Source organism: Trachinotus anak, unplaced genomic scaffold, assembly GCF_046630095.1.
Source record: "Trachinotus anak isolate AG129_WGS33_773 ecotype Australia unplaced genomic scaffold, CSIRO_AGI_Tana_v1 ptg000002l, whole genome shotgun sequence".
Lineage (NCBI taxonomy): Eukaryota > Metazoa > Chordata > Actinopteri > Carangiformes > Carangidae > Trachinotus > Trachinotus anak.
Genome location: NW_027273853.1, coordinates 24,182,603 through 24,205,491, shown reverse-complemented (window position 1 = coordinate 24,205,491; position 22,889 = coordinate 24,182,603). Strand labels below are relative to the sequence as shown.

At 42.5% G+C, this 22,889-nt stretch overlaps 1 protein-coding gene across 2 annotated transcripts in view; it reads right to left on the bottom strand.

Annotated features, from left to right (window-relative positions):
- The window catches only part of met (MET proto-oncogene, receptor tyrosine kinase), a 69,825-nt gene that overhangs the window by 42,419 nt on the left and 4,517 nt on the right, over positions 1-22,889 (bottom strand). For both annotated transcript variants that reach the window (XM_071457423.1, XM_071457433.1), the window contains exon 3: positions 897-1,100. In XM_071457423.1, the coding sequence (XP_071313524.1) occupies positions 897-1,100 (204 nt within the window). The remainder of the gene's footprint in view (positions 1-896; positions 1,101-22,889) is intronic.

Sequence of the window (22,889 nt, the reverse complement as noted above, 5' to 3'; positions counted from 1 at the left end):
TAACCTAACCTGCATGCCTTTGGACTGTGGAAGCCAGTGCACCCTGAAAACCCACAAGGAGAACATGCAAACTTCACACAGAAAGGCATCGACTGGCTGGCAGGTTCAAACCCAGGACCTCCTGTGCTGTGACAGTGGAGACCACTGACATTATTTTGTCTGTCAGTTTTTACTCTAAGACAAACACCCGCATAATCATTAGAGCTGAGGTGCTTTAACCTTGTCAGTTTACTGTATATGCACGTGGATCATTCAATCAGTTCCCCCTGTGAGTGATTCAATTACCTGGGTTTTAAAGATACAACGATAAAACACAAAAATGTAAAGATACAAAGCAAACAAACATGAACAAAAGTGAATAATCACAGCCTCCTTTCACTGCCCCACATTAATTCAAGTTTTCCTATGACTTAAATCCTCCCAACAATAAAGAGGCAGAAGTGACAGATCATGTATGAGACGCTGAAAGCTGCTAACAATGATCAGCTGTGGTGGAATCCACTGTTGGTTTGTACATTGATATTCAAAATAGACGGTGTTTGCTCAGATGGCAGACTGGAACGTGGGCCTTTTCGGCAGCTCGCTGAGCACAGGTCAAAGGAAAGCAAATTGTGCAAACAGAAAGGTCCCGGTGCTCGGTCACAGTTTCCCCCAGCTTGCTCTTAGCAGAGGCACCTGCAGTGGACTTCATGTTGTGTCTCCAGCAGTGTGCTTTCACTCCTCACGTACCAACATCCTGCCACATTTACATGAACAATGACAGAGGGAAACTGCACCAGCCACTGTAGCCTCAGGGTCTCTGTTTGCGCCTAACTGCTGGTATTTTACATGCAAATTAAGCTCTTTCCAGTCTTTTAAAAAGTGTTCACTGAGGACAGTACAAAAGACTGATTTACCTGTATGTGGTGTCCATCGGCGGTGCCCAGGTACGCCACTGCTCGGCCATGGACTGGTACCACGGTTATAGAAGTAACCAAGGTGTTCGTCAGCTCTTTGTGCCAATACTCCAACCTTTGGACAAACTGGGTCACCTGCAGGCGGTACGTGCCCTCTTTCCCTTGGTGGATTCCCTCATGTGGGTCGCAGTCGTCGGATGAAGTCTGCAAATAAACCACAGGCATCAGTACATCAGAGTTTGTTGTGGTTATGGGCACGACAGTAATATGACATAAGAGGCAGTTAAGAAATGTCTGCAGTGTTAGCGTGGTCATGTTCAACATCTGTAAAAACATCCTGCAGGAGAGGAGTACTTCAAATTAGTAAATCTGCAGAAGAATAAAAATCTGGAGCAAGCAGAAAAGATCAGATAATATACTGTGCTTTCTGAGACTCATCAGCAAGGTTGGATCATTTTGTCAAAACAGATTGCCCCCCTAAAAAGCACTTGTTATATAATATCATGTTGAACTATCTTCTTTCATATCAGGCCCGATGGGGGAGGGTTAAGAGCCAAACCTCCTAAGCCCCCCTTAGCTCCTCTTTCATCAGACCGTGCTCGTAATGGAGGTCTCGGTGTGATAGTACCTCCAGGGCAAGTACACGCTTTGTTGGGTAGAAGTTAGTGGATGGCAGGATTTCATGGGAAACAGCGAGGAGACTTTCATGGTGTTTTTCATTCCATGAACTCATTTTTCTCTCTCCAACTGGGCAACCCCACTTTTTTTGCTCTTGCTTTTATTCACCCTCCTCTTTCTCTACTTCCATCTCCTCTCTTCAAGTTAAAACCAAAATCTGTCGTCCAAAGCTCTGCTCTTGGGTTTTCAAACGTCGCTGGGTTGTGCAGACTGTTGTGTCTGGAGCCTTTGGAGCATACAGTGAAAGCATGGACTGTAGCCAGAGCTGGATTCAGCGCCTTTTCTCCATCAGTAACCCCCCCCCCCTACTGCCCAGCCCTGCCCTCCTACCACTCTGGCTCTTTTTTGTGTTTAGTCATGGCCTCCTGTCCCAGCCTCAGGTTTCATTAATTATTAATGACCCAGAGGGTAGCGGGCCTCTTCTGGCTCTTAAGGTCCTTGACCTGGCTGCTTGACCGGACCTGAGCTTTCTGTTGTTTTCTCAGCTTCAGTGGATGATGACCTCCTGAGTGGAGTCACAAGGAGTGGGGCAATTGCAGGTACAATGGTTATGACAACTGGTGGATGCCTTCATTCAAAGTGCCTCACTGTGCCATTAGTGTATACAGTTATAGCAGGAAACTCCAAACCCTGCAGGTCTCGCTTTCCTCACAGAGATGTTCGTGACCTTGGTTATAGCCTTCTGCTGTGACTTAGAAGTGATCTTACTGCATCAAACAAAGTTGGTTTTAATCACTTACAGACTCATGATCTCTCTCTGCCTCTACCTAAAGAACTCTCTGGGTCATGAGGCCACTATTTGTGGTTTGTATGAAACATGCTGCATCATTTGTTTAGTGCAGATCTCAAAGGCGAGCTTTGAAGATGAAGAGAACAATGGTGGAGTCATAAATCGTAAAAGTTTCTTTCTCAGTGACGTCACATAACTGAGACCAACAAGGGCCCGCACGAAGAAGAGGAAAGCCGAGGAAGGCAGAGAAACCTGGCGGACTGACGAGCATGCAGCAACAAACCATGGATAAATTAAATGTCCTCAAGGCCAGTGGCTGCAGCGGGAGAGACAATGGTTAAGTCAAACGCAGGGAAAATGTGGAGGAAATTGAAAGCTGGCAGAAAGGTTTGATGTTTTAATGCCAGACACATTAAAAGATGATGCAGCCAGCTGATCTGCACTGAATTACTCAGTGTTAAAGACAGGAGAAATAGTTCAAACCGGATAAGGAGTGATAACTTGGGACTGAAATTGATTTGGAAATTGGATAAAGATAAGGACACGTAGGAAGAAATGAGGGTTTGAGTCTAAGAGCTGAGGCTGAAGATACATCTCTTCTTTGTGTGAATCTATGAATGTGTGTAAATTTACCCTGACCCACAAGTTCAGTTTAAAATATGATCCATCCCAACTACAGCTGGCGCTCTTGGAACATGACGAGGCTCATGTAAAAAACATGGGAATCTGCAAAACATCTCCTCTCACTTCTCAAAACTAGAGCAGATAGAGACATCATCACTGCGGAGATTATGCCACGCGGCTCAAAAAACAGGCCTCGGGCTGATTATTTTCAGAGCAAACAAACAGGACTTTTGGGTGTTTGTTGAAGCGGAGCAGGACGATAGGAGGGAGAACTGAAAAGGTCTTGGGGGCAATTCCTCTGCCTCTCCGCTGAGGTATTCGTGAGGATCAAGGCAATGAGGACGGTGGAAAGTCTGTTTAGACGAGCTTCGTTTGAAGCTCCGCTGCTGTTATCCTTGGCTCTTTCTTGGCACAGAGACAGAGAGTTTGAGAGGACGTCACGCTGACACTGTTATGGAGGCGAACAGGCTCCTCAAGAATTACACGAACTTCAATAAAAGACCTTACATACATATTTACAATTATACCAGCCTCTATTGACAGCCACAGTACTGAGACATCTTATTTTTGTCCATTAAGACACAAAAATACACAATAAGCTTTCATGCTAACTCGATAAGACAAATAAAACTATTTTCTTTGGCATAGAGCAAAGTAAATTTGAAGGTCCCATATTTTACATTTGTCTTGTGTTTTATTTGAAGTGTTCATATCCATTACAAGATATATTTGTGATTTTAAGAACCAGAAACAATCTCAGTGTAGTTTTATATCTCCTCTCTCAGGCTTGTCTCTAAAACTCAGTTTGGTAAACCAATCAGATGAGAGGCTCAGACAAACCAAATCCTGCAAGATTGGATGGTGGGTCCAGGTGGGCGGGGCTTGGGGCATAGCTGAGAGCGGTGACTGCTTTGTTGTGACATCACAAAGTTATAGAAGTCCTGACGGCTCGTTTTAAGGCTCAGTTTCTGAATACAGGCTGTGAGCATTTCTCTGTGGACTGAGCACTTTGATACTTTCATATCAAATATAGAACCTAGACCTGTTGTATAATCAAAAAAGCATGGAAATCTTGCTTTATACAATATATGACCTTTATTTTATTTATTTTTTTACGTTGTGATGGTGATTGATGAACGCCGGCAGCAGTTTCTCAGGGTATGAGCTACAAGGTCAAACTGCTGGGGGGTAGGGTCAGGTATTACTAATTGTAGTTGTAGGTGGAAGCAAACAAGCCATTTTTAACCAGTTTTTGTCTCTTCAAAAAGACAGGTGATCCTGTAGAACTTGTTACATACTCATTAAAAGCTAATGGTTATAATGCGAAAAAAGAAATTAATAAAATGCGATCACAATACCAATGAGCAAGCAAACCATACCAGATGTAAGTTATTGATGTTGTGTTATTTTAGTGGATATAAAAACAGTATTATTTGTCAATGAATATCTATTAATACTGATTCCATTTGAAGTTTAAGATGAACTTGAAGCAAACATCTCTTATATCTTGCACATTAATCTTTTGGAAGATTTATGGAATGGGCAAGTGCCCCTGATGTTCTACATATTTCAAGCCATTTTGTGAACGTGTCTCTCAGCCGTAGAACAGGCACCGTGGGGCAGATACGCTGAGATACTGTACACCTTTTGCCCCATACTTAACCAGCAGCCATTGTCCCCAAAACAACGGCGTGGCGATAGGGTTTCAGTGTTGTGGAGCTCCCCAACCCTGCAGCACTGCTCAGGAGAATCAAGAGAGGGGGTGAAAGGTGATCTGTGTGGCTTAATGTCGTTTTCATACTCTCACTGTGGCCCCTGGGTCTTATGTGAATAGACACGCTAATGCCTGAATTATAAACCATGGACTGGGTTACTTGCAGAGGAGGCTTTGGATGCAAACACTGTTGGTGCTATGCAAAAATAGAGCAAAGGCGCTCTTGCTAATGTACAAAAATACACATCATGTTGCAGAGGCTTAGCCTGAGTTAGCGGACTTGCACACATGCACGAACCCTGTGGGGTCCGTCTTGTTGCTGGCTGCTCAGCTGGCTCTCTCACTGGAATAACAGACCTTTGACCTATGGCTCACTTGTGCAATTGTGAGCTCCAGACAGTGGAGAGGTTCGGCTGTCATCGGGGTGTGAGGAAATGCGTCTTTTAGAGAAAGTGAAATGCACAGGAACGTGGAGTGCACATATGGGTTCACGCTTGCGTGCATTCACTCGGGGGGAGCGTATTGTTGCAGTAATGTTACAACACACATTACAGTACCCCACCTGGGCTCAGTGTGCACGTTATTCTGCAACCTGACTCTCAGTGGCTGTAATAACCGTGATGTGTGTGTGTGTCTAAGTACACAGGTGGCTGGTTGCACCAAGCACATGCGGTCATGTGTTAATGTGTGTTTGCATGTTTGTGTGTGCGTGTGTTGCTGTGGGGGACTGTCAGGGTGTCAGGGACAGTTAAGAGAGGGAGAGAAGCTGACAATAAGGCGACAGAAGACCGACCCCGGCGCTCGCAGTGCAGCTGGCCTCGCCCTGTAGTGGCCTGACGCCAGATGCCAGGCAGGACTACGGCTTTGTTTATAAAGGTGTCCTGGGATGGGCACGGCCGCGGGCAGAAAACAGCCTCACACATTAACAGGTCCAACAGAGGATAAGAAGAATCATAGGTGGAGATTATAGTCAAATTAGACATCCTATTTTTGAAAAATGTCATAAAAAATTTATATAAAACTATATAGGGACACCAACATAAAGCTCTATGTTTAAATGATAACATCCACAATAACATGAAGTTTGCAGACGGTAAAGTGGAAACTTTCCACTGAACCTTGAGTTCTGGAAAAACGGTTTCAGACCTCTTCGACACAACTGATGTCAAAACTGGACGACCAGCTTTTTGCAAAGAACAAAACAAAACAAACAATAACCAACTGCACTGAAGTGGAAAACCTGTGCTGTTCTTCCAGATTCATAGCTTGGGATACGTTTTAGAATGATAGTATCTCAACTCTGTTTTCCTTTGATGCTTTGCAGCTTACAGATTATTGTATCCACAAATAATGTACGCCGTGTGTGGCCAGAGAATCGGGACGTTGGATTCATTCACCATGTAAGAATATCTTCAAAAATAGCTGTTCTGGAAATGACAGTCATCATGGTGTCACTTTCTGTGGCCGTGCCTGGAGATTTCTAAAATCACTGGTTTCCAAAAGACGCCCTACATGCATCCATCATCAAATTCCACAACTGTCATCTTCCAGCGTCTGAGGCTGCAAGTGGCAACTACCGAAAGGTCTTTTCCTCTGTTGCACAAACGGTGAGATAAACACATGTACAGCTGCACACTGAATTTAGAAAGTTGCCTAAAACTCAGTGTATATATGCAACGTTTCGGCCTACAAGGTCATGGTCAGGCAAATACTCATGTTTCTTCAAATAACGTTACGCTCAGACTTGATCCTAAACTTCCTCTGGGGAGAGAATACTAGAGAATATAATTCAGGAATATCTCACCTCTGCTATGTTGATCTTTGTAGACTTTATTGCTGGGAGTTCTCTCTTAACCAAAAATGAAAATGATAGTGTCCATAATGAGATATCATATTCTTTCCTGTGAAGGAATGTCGTCTTTACATTATTCATTCCTGCAACATGTCATTTGCATTTGAGAGCTCTTGTTTATGCCGTGAAAAATGTTGGGAAAGTCTTTCCCAGGAAAGAAGTGGGAAAAAACAACTTAAAACTGCTCAATTTTGACACACTGCTAATAATCCTCAACTATCTGAAAACAGCCCACAGATCATGTCATACCGCTTTTCCTTTTTTTTTTTTAATCCATTAAAAAAAATGTATCACATCCTTTGCAAAACCTCTTGCTTCCTCTCACGCACTGGTAGGAGGAGATTCTCTTGTTCAGCCCAGACACTGAAAAAGAAGCTTATTGTTTCTTAAAAAGAAAATCTTAAAGCCTCCAGTCCTGACTTAAATTCTGCCCTTTTGCCCACCTATTCTCCTCCCCCCTTCAATTCTTCTCTTGACAAAACACCTTCCTCTCTTTTTTTTTCCTATTTCCTTGCAAACAAAAACACACATGCACAGTCCATTCTAACTGTTAAATAATCTGTTGTGTGTTTGTGTATGTTCTTCTTAACTTCTCCCACAAAGGAACAATGCAGCTTCCAGCCTCTAAATCACCTTTACTGTATGCAACCGGGCTGGGTGAACGATATTCCTGCATCCTCTGTCTCCTCTGCCTCCAACGAGAAACTAAATTATCGTCCCTGAGAACGCAGCTAGATGCCAGATGATTTTTCATCACTGCTTGACACAGGAACTTTCTTTTTCTGCATGTATCAACATATTTTTCTCCTCTTCTTCGAAGAGATTCTGAGATTTATGCGATTCAAAACAAGGGGGAAGAATGATGGACTGCTGAGTTTGGCGATCAGGGGCCAAAAGACACTATTTCTGCTGTCTGAGAACCTCTTTGATTCTGCTTCTCCTCAACACCAACATCACATTCTTCAGATGAGCTTTGAAGAGTTGCTGTGAAAATACACGTTTCGGTCAGACTGACACAGTAGCTGAAGTTACAGTCTGTAGATCAAAGGGAATTAGAGAGGTCGACTCCTTAATGCATTCTTACATTTGTAGGTAGAGGCGAGAGTCTGAGAGAGAAGTTTATAAAATTATTCAGTTAGGCCAGTTTCTGTGTTGTTTGTGTAACAGAGGGATCATTTTTCCTTTGATGACTAATATCAGGCAACTCTTACCCTCTGTGTTTCATAAAAGCTCCTGACACATGAGATGCATTACACTATATAAACCCAGGCTTGTCATGCTTGATGTGTCCTTTCAGTATGAAATTGACTCGTACTGTTCTTTTTTTCTTTAAACACTGAGGTCACCGATGATATTTGTGACATCTGCTGTGAGGATGCTGTGGCACGGACCCTCGTGGTAGCTCTTAGTGGCTGCTTGGGATGTAAGTGGACCACTCCTAGGAGATGAGGGCTGTCATTACTGTAACTAGAATTACAGCCTCGTCGCCAACCACTTGACCTTTGACCATTTGGATACAAAATGTTATCACTTCATTATATCCTTAGAGACATATGAGTTAAATTGTGTCATAGTTAGTGTATGAATTTGTGAGTTATGACCACAACAATTTGTGCCAAATTTGAAGACGTTCCCTCAAGGTGTTAATGAGATATCACATTCAGGGATGGAAGGACGGACAACCTGAAAACATAAGTCTAAACGATGACTTAGTTTAAGAATCAGCTTTCAGCTTTGAGGGGTCAGTAGGCCCAGAAAAACTCATACTTTCTTATGATAGTGATATCTAACCAAGTCACTACTGCTTGCCTTCACAGAGCGACCTCTGGGTCTGCACCCATCCACTTGAACTCAGTCATACAGCCTCATGCTCCTTCTCGGCTGCTGTGGTTCCCCGACGGTGGAGCTACTGAATTCTCTCAGAGGAGGGGCGTCCCTCTCTATCTTCAAGAATCTCTGGAAGACTCAACCCCTACCAGCTGCTCCTACTTTCACTGAACTTCCTTTCTTGATCTCCTTGCTCTTATTGAACAGATTTAGTATTTAGTGCTTACACCAAGATTTCCTACTGCACTGAAGCTTTGGCGATGTCCCTCATTTGTAAGTTACTTTAGAGTGTCTGCCTAATGAATAAATGGAATGGAATGTAAATGTAACCATGCAGATAGTTATAGTTTGATTTGTCCAGGTTTTGAGATCTGTGTCTTTCTGCCTTCCTCCCAACACGCTGGAGATGAGGGTGATTTTGTTTGTAACTCTCACAGCTTTTGATACAGAAATGTGTCTTTCTTTACTCTGAAGAATCACTGTCCTCGCTGTGAGGTGATTTTGTCAGGAAAATTTCCTTCGTTCCAAAGACATGCTGCTGTTTGTTGGTCAAACTCCATTCGCCTCCTTTGTACTGGGGGTGGAAGCAGAAATCAAAACTACCTGCATGAGGTTCATGAGAAAGCATGTTGTTGGTCATTTGATTGAATACAAACCTTTAATTTCAGGGTGTTTACATTCATATCAGATGAATGGTGCAGGAAGTGCAGTGTTTTTTCTTTGTTTTATTTATAGCCCCTGAGGGTAAAAAGGGGCTACAAGTATAACATGGATGAATATGGATGTGAACAACCCCAAACACCCTGTCCTAATACTTTCTGACTGCAGTGCAACTACATGAGTAATGACGCAGGGTAATTTTCGGGGTGTAAATGAGCGCCACATCATGCTTTGCCCTTTCGGGCTGGATATTACTCACTCAGGACAATATTTTAGAGCATGAATGTCTTTCTGAGGTCGGATCCATCACCCAAAACTGACAGCTGAGCGGGGCGATCGGTCGTATTTACTGAAGCAGCTGCCATTCCTACATGTGCTCTTAATTACAGAAACATATGAACGTAAAGGAGGGGGGTGATTTAGTGTTGAAGCTGCTTCGGAGAGTTAGCACCAATCAACTACTGGGATGATTTTATTTGCATTAGTGTTACCGTCTCTCCCATTGATCACTGCAGCTTGAGTGGGTTCACAAGTCTATAACAGCTTCACTGAATACATCAAAATAACTGGATCTTAATGCAGAGGAAGAGGAAGAAGCAGGGATATGCACACAAGTCCTATGAAGATATAACCTGACGTTTTTTTAAGTTATTCAGCCAAATCTCTTCTTTTTTTTTCTCCCCAGAATTCCTGCTTCCTAGCAGTCTGGAATAATCAAATCCATCCACCGGTGCAGACACTTGGCAGAATCTCCAAGGTGAAGATTTCACTGTGAGCAGAAACTGCCAAAAACCTTCTCGATACCCTTTAAAGCCCAGAACAGTCATGACTTTAAGTGGCTCTTTTTGCGTCTGTCTCTTGTTTTTTTTTTTTAGACCTGAGAGACAATTTTCTATCGTGGGGACAGACTGAACTGAGGGGGTGCTTGCTGCTCACACACAAGGTAAGTGAGGGGAAACCGCAGCAGCTGGAGGGCTGCAGCCCAGCAGCAGCAGCAGCAGCTATCGAGCAGCAGCCAGATAACCTCAGGTTGTAAACACAACTGGCCTGCGCTTTAGTGAGGCATTGCGTATCAACTAAGGGTCAATGTAAGGTTTCGAACGCGCAGGGCCTCCTCATCTCAGCTCCGTACTGGATGAAATGAGTTTACTGGCAGGCATCCTCGCTGGCAGAGACGCCGCGCTCATGCTCAACAGGAGAGCTCAGATCAGAGCCAGATGAAGAAAACCAAACAAATACAGGCGGCGACAGCTCAAGTGGAATCTGAAATGTGGCGGCCTGGAAGAAAATGTTCCTCACAGGGCATGTACATTTTATTGCTCAGCTGCACATCCTTTCTTATGTGTCCCTTCTCACCAAATGGCACAGAGAAGCAAACGTTATATTCCAGCAGCTTTCAATGGAAACCGACAGAGGTAAAAATAGTGAAGAAATTCCAAACAGCTAAAACATCATCAACAAACTCCAGACAGTTACAGTTTTTATAGAAGCTCTTTATGAAGACGCCATAAAATACGACGCTGCATGTCGTGACAGCTTGCAGGTGGCAGCCATTTGTTCGCTCTAGTCTCTGCACTGCACAAAGAAGCAGACTAACAGACAAATCAGCAATGCCTCAGTCCTCCGAGAGCTGATTGTGAGAGCAACAATGCATCATTGTGCTACTTTTTCACACTTGTAAAACTCCTGGAAGTTGGCATCTGGTGTCGCAGCGTTGCTTAACCTCCCTCTCGCACACTCGTACACACATATATCAAAGATCTGCAGGGATCGGGCCCTGAATAATTTTGCTGCATCTGCTCGCGCTCACTTCAGTGAGCCACCAGGCCCCAAGCCAGAATTTTTAATACTCAGGACTGGATGATCTGAGTTTGCTTAGTTAATGTTACAGGCCCAGTTCCATTTTTTACTTTCAAAAAAGATGTGAAGGCTGCAAAGTGTGTGATAAAATAACGTTGGTTCAAACTGGTAATTGGATCCTAATCAAACAAAACAAACACTGCATGCCCATAAAACTAGAAATAGCCAAAAGCTGTTTTTTTTAGATGTTTTCTTCTCACCTCTTAAACCAAAACACTCAGCCAGCTGCTGACACAAATCAGGCCTTTAACCGTAAAACGCGCCACTCATTTCCAAGAAAAGCTCCTCAGCCCGTTCAGGTGTGAGCTCGCCTTCCTCCTGCACTATGATTCAAGCTAGGATCACTGATGAGGAGAATAAGATCAAAGCCTGCAGACACTATTTGCAGTGTTCATGGGATTGTGACTGGATACCTTCTCTGTTTGCGGTGCATTGTTTGGGAGCGCGGCCGGGGGTGATAAAAGCCAAGCAAGTGTGCGGACAGAGGGATGATGAGGAGGAGGGTTTCCTCTGTACTCCCCTCAATTACTTGAATACACAGTCAGGCACAATCCTTTGCTTGCATTGTGTGGGGATTACTGGTTGAATGGAATTGGGGGGATTAGTCCTCATCTGAGATGAGACCTTCGACTGGAATGATACGGTGTCCACTTCCATTAGCTTAGAAATGTGGGATACTTCACTGGTTATCTGTGTTATCAGGAGGCCTGTTGAAATGGTGGACTGAACAACACAGGAAATTTAGCAGATTGTCCAGATCAAAAGACTTAAAGGGTCAAATTGCCGAAAAATAAAAAAGAAAACTTTTACTTATTCTATCTAAAATCTTCTCCCTTATGCTTTTTCCAATTGTTTTGGTTTTACTTGTTCAGATTGTCAGATATCTGCCTCCAGATTTGGGCTGAAAAACACACTTGATTAACAGAACATATTATCGAAATCGCAATATGGCCGATTGCAATACCTAAATCACAGGAGCTGCACAATGTGTCACAACATACCATAAATGAAGCACTGTGGTGTTACAGAGATGCCCCCAGCCTCTAAATCATATTCTCCACGCGTAAAGGAACATGCTTGGTTGGGACAAGACCCAACAAAAACCACATCATTTTCATTTTAATATTTTTAAAAATAAAATTCAAAAAATATGATTTCTACTGAAATCGTGTCTGTCAAAATAATTGGATTGAATTTTCGGGCATATCATTTTTCGGGCATATCATTCAGCTCTTCTCCAAATCAAATCCATGTAGATGAATGAAATCGAATGAAATGCCTTTCATTGTAAAAAATTCAACAGCAACGTGTATGTAGAAGCGCTGCTAACAAAATGCTGTCTGTGAAATCTGGAAAGTCCATGTGTTGAGAATAACAAAGACAGTGTTTCTGCACAGACATGCTTCTTGTTATTTAAATGTATTTTTATTGGTGTGGAGGCTGGCGTGAAAACTTTGAGACAAACAAAAGCCTGAACAAGTAAAACCAAAACACCTGCACAGCTGGATACCGCTCAAGGTAAATGACCGAAATATGTTAGGTCATTTGTGTGAACTGAAATGTTGAGGATGCAGCGTCTTCTAATTTTCTACTTAAAATACTTTGGATCAACTGTTAATTACATGCATCTGCAGGATGGCCCGGCCAGATGTTTCTGTCCATGTCTCCTTACTGTATTGACCAGATTATGTACATAAACAATCCACATATTGCCTTTTTCATGCACTCGAAACTATAATTACTAAAACTTGAGCAATATGAAGCTGAGGTAAGCTTTCATTTGTCTTCCTAGAGCCCGTGGCCACAGGCCTGCTGGGATCATTTGCTGCTCTAGTGAAGTTTGTGATTATGAGCATTTCAAAGGGCCAGACTCAGGGAACTATGACGAAGCTCGAAGGATCCAGAGCCAAGGAAATGAGAGTGATCCGGGGTCGAGGTGAGGCCGCTCCTCAGGACAGCAGCGGGAGCAAAAGGAGATTGCTTTTGGTCCTTCATTTAGAGCGTGGGGGCTGACAGATAAGCATCCACACAGCTCATTTCAGAAGAGAGCAGGATATCACCATGTGGTGAAATAGAAGAGTAGGAGGCATGCCGCTGATTAGGAAATAGCTTGGGGGTCTTGACTCATAAGCTCGGTGGAGCAAAGCTCCTCCATATTTGACACTAAACAAGTCTATCATGAATGGCTTCTGGCGCTGCTGGCAAGTGCCTCCGTGCTGGTAAGGAAAACATTTAAGAAATCCAGTCAGATATGAGTCTGTCAGCAGGATGGTATTTAAGGAAAGCATCTCATTTGCAAGACAGTTTCAAAACAGAAAGAAGACATGGCTTGGCCACAATGATCACAAAGGCACTTTGTGCACTCGGCTGGAAACAAAGTATTTTATCCATCAGCCAACAGCAGCGAAAGATGAACTTCAAAATTCACCAGATGTGTTTTAAAGTTTTCAGCAGAGGTGCAACTGATGATTTGTTTTGATGCATGGTTGATCATTTAGTCTATAAATTGCCAGAAAATAGTGAAAAAAGGGGGGGGAAATCACATCCCAGAGGCCTATTTGACTTTGTTAAATTGTTTATTTTGACTCACTAACACCACAAACCAAAGATATTCTATTTCCAATGATAAAAAAAAGCAGTTAAATCTCACATCTGAGAAGCTGAATGAGTGACAAACGAGAAAGGAAGAGAAGGGAAAAACCAAGAAATGATGGTTGTTTGTCTGACAAAGTGGTAGTTAGCACTAAAATCCTTATCAGCCGTGGCTTAAATTTAACAGTATTTGGCTGATGTCGACTGTTGGTAATTTCCCACCCTGCTTATTGGAAGACAGCTTGCAGGCAAGGACCGTCTGCATATTTACTACTCTGCTCTTTATCTAGGGAACAAAGATAAGATGTGCATACAAAAGCCTGCCTGCAAAAGGATTTGCACACACTTCCATCTCTCCAGCAAAACAAGAGCCCAGACCCCTGGGTTAATGGTTAACTCTGCAGATTCAAAGCTAAACACAGACACTGGGTGAATGTAAAATCATGTAGAAATACCTGCAGACGCCTGCAGAAGCCTGCAGACAGGTTCATGCTGAGGTGGACTGGTGATGTTGAAATAATGTTGATGCAATCTCTGATAGTTTTGTCTTCTGCTCTCAAAGAATTATGAACTCTATTAGCCTGTAATTTGATGCCCTGCTGAAGCAACCAATCAATCTGTGCTTACATGTTTAGCATGACTTCACTGTGAGGCTGGTAAAAGGCAAGACTTTATGATACGATGACATTATATACAGTCCACGTCTTTGTGCTTTGTTTTTCTCTTAATGTGCCATGCAGCTGGATGTGGGTGCTGACCAACCCTCTCCTCACGCAGAGGGACCTGCCTGGACACGGCTGCCAGGTGACGCAACGGCCCACCTGAGGGCGGAGGGGAGGAGGGCACACAGCTGCCAGCTCTCACCGAAAACACATCGCCCTGTGGGCAGTCGTAGTGCGCTGGGTCAGGGCGCACAGTCCTCTTTTCCATGATGTTACAACATGTGAACAGTAGCTTGGATCAGCCTGAACACTGATTTATGCTCAAAAATATGGCTGATTGTTGCAATGAAGGGCCCGGGAATTTCTAAAGCCCGAGCTGACATACTCAGCAGTTAAACACATTTTACATTTACTTTAAAGGTCCCATATTTTACATTTCTCCTGTGTTTTATTTGAAGTTTTGTTATCTATGAGAAGTTCTAATTGTTTTAGTACCAAAAACCATCTTTATGTAGTTTTACATCTTCCCTCTCTGGCTTCTGGTCGTTGACTGTTTTCTGAGTGACTGAATAAAAATATAGCGGATTTCAGGTTAACACTCAGAGAAACCAAATCCTGCAGGGTTGGACGGTGGGTCCGCGTGGGGAGTGGGTCTGAGCGGTGACTGCTTTGTTGTGCAAACTGATAAAACGGATCTGTCACGTCTCATCTCAGGGTTGCCGCTCCTGTAACAGTAAATCTTATTCCGGGCTGTGCTCACTCTTTCATCCGTAGCTGCAGTGATTCTGGTTTAGCGGCACCGTGCCGGGCAGGTGACAGGTGTGTCTACAGCGACTGAACAAAATCACAGCAGGAAAAGGGCAAAAATGAACGAGATCTCCCGCGGGTCGTGTTTACATCAACGTCGATCGGAACGGGAGCCGATAAATACCCACGTCTACTGCAGTCATTTGACCTGGGTTGAATGCAGATTGTAACCTTTTACATTGCTGTTAGCAGGTCTTAGCGGGTTTTACTAACCCCCAAGGTCTACATGTGTAACAGCTTGGAGTTAGGCTGTATTGTGCAGCAGCTTTTACAAACTCCCCACAGACTCAAGGACACTGACATATTAATTTAGTTTACATATTTACAGTTAACCATGTAACTGCTTTTTAGTTATCATGTTAATATCTTTTCATTTCTGTTAATCAAGGTGTGAGGTTCTCTGTGTAAGATCTGCAGTAAGTCTGCATTGTCACAGGAGTGTGTTGTTGTCAGGTAAAGTGGTTATCTGGAAGATTTTTCAGATGTACTTTTGGTGGTGACAGCAAATGTGGTTTAACACTACAGGTCGCAGATTTCTGGGGGCAGCAAAACAAACTATTGTTTTAATAAAGAAGTCAGACATTAAGTGGCTTTTTTCCATCAATCTGTGAGCATCCTGATCTGATTTTATCAAACCCCCGGCCCTGCGCACGGCGTGAGTCTGTGAGCAGCAGGGCACAGTGGAAGCATTTGGTTCGCTCGCTGAGAAGTTGGAGGTGTGCAGCCTGTCGCCTGCAGCTCTTCATCTGACAGCTCCTTCTCCTTCCATTACTCCCTGCAATGTTTCAGACTGATCTGCTGTCAAAAAAAAAAAAAAAAAAGCCCAAAACCAGCTGTGACTATCTGTAAAAGTCACTGCACGCTACTGGTGTTTACCTGTGTGTGAGTGAGCGTATGCACGTGTGAAGATCTGTGTTAACGTGAGTGATAGTGTGAGAGATAGATGGAGGGTACCGAAACACAGCAGATCTAATCTCATTCTCTTCACATACACACACACATACAAACACACACAGAGTCTTCTTTATCAAAACTGAGGCTTTACGCAGAGGGGGAACGACGGGGACAGGACGGGACAAGAACATAGCATTTTCATTCTTTTGTTTATTCCCGTACGCTCCTGAAGACCCGCCCGCCTGCTGAGGGCCCCGCTGGGTTCTGCACCCGGTTTAGCAATGGCATGGACAGGTTTGGGCATGAGTTACACAATCTGTGACATCTGTGGTTAAAAAAAAAAAAACATACAAAAGGGCAGCGGTGCCACTGTGTTATTTTTCATACTTTTTATGCTTATGTTCATCCTTTAGAAGAGATGTGCTTCTTCTTGTGTGTTGTGACACAAACATAAAATCAGACACATAATCCTCTTATCACATGTGATCAAATATAAAGATTAAAAAAAAAGCATTCATCAACAACTGTGTCAGATGCCAAATCAGGAAACCTCTCAAAAACAAGACTTCTTTTTATCAAGTGCTTGAAATGTTTATGAAAAATCATGTGCCAAATTATGCAAAACTTTTAGGTTTTCTTTACCTTTATTTACTTCAAATACTTCATTGTGTGATGTGCTTTAATTACTTGAAATTATAATCATGTTTCTCCATACATCTAGTGCTACGACTGTCTACTCAGTTAATGTGGCAACTATTGCCTGTCTGTCTGTCCTGGGAGTGAAGTGGAAAATAGTTTGAGAGCTATATTTTCCACTGAATAGTTAATGCATTTTCTGGCTGCCAATAGCAGCAAATGTTTATGTACTGCATTTCATCATGCAAGTTCCAACTGTCTCGCCTGGTTCAGATTTCCAGAAGGAGATAAAAAAAGGTCACAGGACCAAAACATTATGCAAAAAGTTGCAAAAGTGGCAACACAGAAAAAGAAGACATTATTCATCTTTGTCTCTGGGGTGTTATATGTGCTTTGCAGCTTCTTAAAAAAAAGGAATAAGTGTAGAAAACTACTTCTAGCTGATGGTAATGATGTTGCCTGCACCAGCCCCAGTAAAGCCTACTGCTCGGTGGATCTGGTTCGTGCAGAGGGAGAGTTCAAGCGAGCAAATACCAGCTAAGTGATGGCATGAGCAGGCTCGGGCATGTGGGGCTCAAAACTGTGGCATCCACAGCAGAACCCACTGAATCAGCAGCACTACTAAGAGACTAAGAGTATTAAGTCCATCTATTGTCAGACTGCTGCGGGTCGAATCACCCTGAAACTCCCCCTGTGTGGAAAACTACAGCAAATGCACAAAATATCAGGAGCACTTGAAGTGAATGACGAGTAATCGCTGTTGCTACAGGACGTATCCTAACACTGGAGGAGATGTACGTTTTAAAGCTCTGACAAGTGCAGTTTACAATGTTTTACAGTAGCTGCAAGGCAACTGATGCTCACTGGTACATGTTTGTACATTTATTATGACAGTTTCATGTTAAAGCTCACAGTGAAATACAGATTAGAAGCAGATGGACTGAGACAGAAGTCGTCATATTCTGGAGTTTCGTGTTTTTATCATGCTGACCATCTCTTTTTTGAAAAGCGCTGCTTATTTTGAGGGCTTTTGGGAAAAGTCCAAGTTTAGATTCAAGTTTTTTTCCTTTTCAGGAAAGACAAGTCTAATCAAATAACAACTCATTGCAAGCACTTGACTGCTGACCATGGCATCTATGTTAACAGTGTTTTCTTTAACATAGCAAGCTATTTACAAGAGTCTCAAGTAAGTCAAGTTTCACAGCATTGAGGTCATTACTTTTGTGACAGAAGTCCAGCAGGAATCTAAGTGCAAAATCTCCAGCCAGCAACCTGGCACTTTTATCTCTGGCTCTTTTTTGGCTTATCAAAACAATTTTATGTACAATCTGAACTCTCTCCACAGACCTTCTGTTTGAATCAGGAAAAACTCCAAAAACCCTTTTAATGGGAAAAAACTGAGAAAGAGCAATAAGGATGGACAGATTTACAGAAAGACAGCATTTGATCGTGATTAATTCCACACTACACCAGCTGTGGCTGTTACAAACAACCACAGACTACACGTTGTTAAAGAGCTACAAATAAATGCTGGATATCATGTCATTAAAGCTGCATAAAGCGTTAACTGGTCCTGGATATGTGCTGCATTCCTGTCTGCATTCTTTTATTCAGTGCTATATGCAAATTCCTTACATGCAAATAAAATGTAACTTGATCTTTCCCAGTCACCAAACAGCTGATATACAGTATCTTGGCAGCCAAATAACTGGATCTATTCTACTTCATAATCAGAAATTATTAGGAATTCCTTAACATAGTAACATTAAATCAATTGTTTGGCATTTTTTCAAGCCAACGTTTCAAGCGTGTTCATTAAAACAGGCGGGCTAATTAAAATGACTGTCGGTCAAAAGCATCTCCCAAGCTGGAATTATATTACGACACACTATAATCAATCAGGCCGAAGATTCAATTTAAAAGCAATCAGCATTTGGTGGGTTTTCTCGAATCAATGGTAATCCGATGATAATTTTGACCTCGAATGTGGCCGTTCTTTATTTTTAGTCTCAAATGTTCCTGCTCCCTCTATAGACTTATGGGAATGGATGCCAGGCGTGCTGGGGCTGCGTGAAAGTCCTGCCATGGCTTTGCACACTACATTACCCAGGAAAATGGTCTGACATGTCTTTTTTTTTAAAGTGATACCGTCAAGCGACAGAACATTGTGGGGGTCGGATCAATAGCTTAGAGAGTGTTTTTGATAACTGTGTATTTCTATCTCTCTATTTCAGCTACAGAAATAGAGAAAAGATCTGTTAATCATGTTAAATCTTTTCTCTATTCAGGGTAAATTATGGCACATGTGCTTAAAGGTCCCATATCGTAAAAAGTGATATTTCCATGTCTTTTTTGATTATAAAGCAGGTCTAGATTCTATATTAATACTGTGAAAGTATCAAAGCCTCAGTCCAAAGAGAAATGCACACAGCCTGTATTCAGAAACTGAGCCTTAAAACAAGCCGTCAGGACTTCTGTAACTTTGTGATGTCACAACAAAGCAGTCAGTGCCCTCAGCCAAGCCATTAGCTCCACCTACCGGGACCCACCATTCAACCCTGCAGGCTTTGGGTCCTGAGTGTTTGCCTCTCTGGTTCTTAAAACCACAAATATATTTCTTATGGATATCAACATTTCTAATAAAACAGCGGAAGTGCAAAATATGGGACCTTTAATTAAATGACAGTAAAAGCATGACACTGGCTCCTTCAGCGCTCAGAGACTTTTACTGTATTTTATGTGTACCAAGGATTACTGTGGATAACTAATTTCTGCGTGACTCTTGTAAATAAAGTAATGGACTGATTATCAGTTTGGCCATTCGATATCTACTCAAATCAACCACTGAGTCAACTGAGGACTCAGTGGACTATTGTACAGCAGCGGTGATGGATCTCATTGCTTAAAAAGCCTCTGGTAATGTAAATACTAATCCAAATACAAAAACAATTATTAGAAAAATGTTTTAAACTGCACCCGGAAAAGTAGCATAATAAAAAAAAACCACAGTAAGCAGTGGTTATGCTCAACATCCCATCATGAAGAACAGTAATTATTTCTTTAGTTTCAAGCTGTTCAAGTGAGTGAGGTGCAGCCTGAAGACAGAAACATCCCCGTGGAGAGAACCAGAACGACAGATTTGTACCATCATGTCGACAGCCCGAAAAGAGAGGCTCTCATCATTACAACATTTATCATATCTGGCTGCCTAAACCTGAGTTAAGAGGCATGTCTGAGCTGACAACGGCCTCTTAAAAACTTCAAACATACTCTTCCACTCAGCTTCTCAACCTCATCCAGACCCATACTGGCAGATTTCCACTAGAAATACATGGTTTGGTTCAGCAAACGACAAAAATAACCTCCTACGTGTTTAAGCATGCCTCTGAATATTTACAACGTTTATGAATTTATGACCATGCTTATCTCTCCCAAGCCTCATGATAACAAAGAGTCTACCTGCCATATGCCACCAAATACAAGTCATAAATCTATTAAGCTCTGCCATGATTAGATCATTCAACTCTTACAGCATGAGCTTCAGACGGGCAGTTGTTGGATGGCGTGTTGTCGTTACAGCTTGCTTTTTTAACCTGGCAGCTGAGGGCAAGAGGATACAAGTAAGACTATCAGCAATAAAAGAGAAATTGGAAAACGACTTCCTGGTTTGCAGTGAGATAAAAGCTCTTTTGGCTGCAGCAATTCAGCACTTGAACCTGCTGCATCCATGTGTTTTGGGACAGAAATATTTTGAAGCAGCAGATTTTTGTGCCATTTGTCTCTGCTGACTCGTCCAGAGACAAAAAAAAAAAAGTTAATGTTCTGGTTCTGTGTATGCATGTGTTTGAGTTTGGGGGATACTAAAAAGGGATCATGTCATGCAGCTGTGAAAGAATGGACTCAGCATCATTTTTAACTTTCAAAATAATGTGGTTTGCAGAGAGATCAAGAAGTGCTCTGTAGAGTTAGAAACTAATATTCCTGTGATAATTACACGGCAGAGAGATGCTCCTGCACCTCGAGCAAAACTGACATCATACTTCACCCCGACCTAGTAATCAAGTGAGTCAACACGAAACAATCATGTAATAATGGAATAGGACGTTCTCACTCAGCGTGATCAAAACAACAGCTTTCATATACCGTCGCTGTCAGGAGATGGAAGGGAAGGGAAAGCTTTGCCCAGTGCGCATCACTTGGTACAATACAGCTCTTGTGAAACTGTTTGGAACCAGAGAAGCGTGACGCGTTAAAGTTGTTTGATTTGCAGCAGAATGATTTTTTGCTCTGGTCCTGTGCACAACGGGCTCTGTGAGTTATCAGTTTACAGGAGAGGAATGCATCTGACTTCTGCACATTCCAAAAACAACCACAAAATTTGTTCACTGCTAAGCATTATAGCAGAGAAAACGTTTCACAGCTGTTCATCAAAGACGCCAGAGGACAGAAGGTCCGTGGTTTGTTCTGTGGGATTCAAATGCTGATTTTTCTTCCAACTTTTTTCTACCGCAAAAAAAAAAAAAAAAAAAGAGAGTGTCACATTTTTGCACTGAAATGTGTTGAGGTCCAAGAGGTTTCTCATAAGTAATGCATGAATGTGTGAACAGCCACAATTTTCTAAAGTGACATCCTGATATGATCAAATCAAGATCTGACACCTCAGAAAGTCAATAGAAGATAATACCAAATTATCACCCTGCCCAATATCAACCCATCAAAAAGCCTCTTTGGTGTCACTGATGAGACTTCCACTTTCCCACAGGTGCTGGTAACAGGTGGGGGTCCAGGGGGAGTTGGGGAGGAGGCCTCGGTGGGGAGGGATCATCTTCCGCCCAGCTGCTGATGCCCTGTTATCCCCGAGCCATTCATCACGGCTCGCTGAGAGTCAGATATTCGCTGCCCTCAAACCCCCGGCTCCCAGCATTCCTCACTTCCCCCTGTGGATCCCCACTGCTGATAGCTGTCAGGGCCGTGCCGATGTACCCAAACACCCACCCACCATGCATTTGCATGCATTTGCAAAGCTGGTCTGAATCTGCTTTAAGAGCTTAACCACATGTCACTCTTCATGTCTGTGTGTATGATCTTCCACTGCAGCCCCCCTTTAAAATCACTACATACTGAACTTTAAGGACCGAAGTGCAAAACATATATACTTTACACTTTTGCCAACCAATATGCAATGTATGCTATACAGTTTAAGATTTTTTATATGGTTTCTATCAATTCTGTACAGAATGAAAATCTATCAGTAAACTTGTGTATGTTGTGTAATCCATCATCATGAACATCAAGTCTGCTTTCATTTTGTTGATAGTACATTGTTGCATGGTAATGCAGTTTAAATGAAGTTCTATTAAAGGAGTTATGTCCAGTTATCTTCTAACAATAATGTAACTTTGACAAAAATTACAGGTCCACCCTGGAGTTTTCAACTAGCAGCGTTGTTGAACAGATCCCTGTTTATTCTGTATCTGATCCTCCAGTAGTATGTACCCAAAAAATGCACAGGACATGCAGCAAGATGATGGGAAATGAAGCTATGCACCAGAAAAGGGTAGGCAAGTAGAGAACAACTATCCCATATGAACATGGATATACACAATATAACTTTCAAAAATATTCAGGTTGGCTTTGCAAAACGTTTTAGGCGAAAATCAATGTATTCAAAATGTTCGTTAGGCCTCAAGGATACACACAATGGTAACAGAAACTCAGTGTAAAAATAACTGTTTTGGTTTACAAGAGAACTCAATGGGATACCTTTCATGCAGATGTGATGTTATGCCATACAAAACTGACACCAATGGACGTCTGTAATGATAGAAAAACTAACTGAAATAGCAAGCAAAACCACTGACACAACCAATCTGAGATGCTTCCTACCCGCAGTGTTATGGTGCATGGTTGTGGTTTGCAGCCGCGCTAATGACAGCAATAAATGTTCCTACTGTGGAGGCACAGAGAGCGATGTTTAAACTACCGTATTTTCCGGACTATAAGGCGCACTTAAAAGCCTTTAATTTTCTCAAAAAACAACAGTGCGCCTTATAATCCGGAGCGCCTTATATATGGATTAATTCTGGTTGTGCTTACTGACCTCGAAGTGATTTTGTGTGGTACATGGTGCTCACGGCGCTCTGTCAAAATGTTTTTGTACGACTTTGGTAAACTACAAAGCCACACCGCTTGCAGCGGAGTAATACCTACTGTGCTTCACCATAATATTACAGTGTGTGTGTATATGCGCCTTATATTCCGGTGTGCTTTATATATGAAAAAAGTTCGAAAATAGACCATTCATTGACAGTGCACCTTATAATCCAGTGCGCCCTATAGTGCGGAAAATACGGTAGTTACTAAGACTAGCACACATTCCCAATGTTTTGAGTCTTCCTCAGAAGTGTGTTGCATGTTTGCACACAACTCTAGCATTGCTCCTGTATGTGCTTGCCCT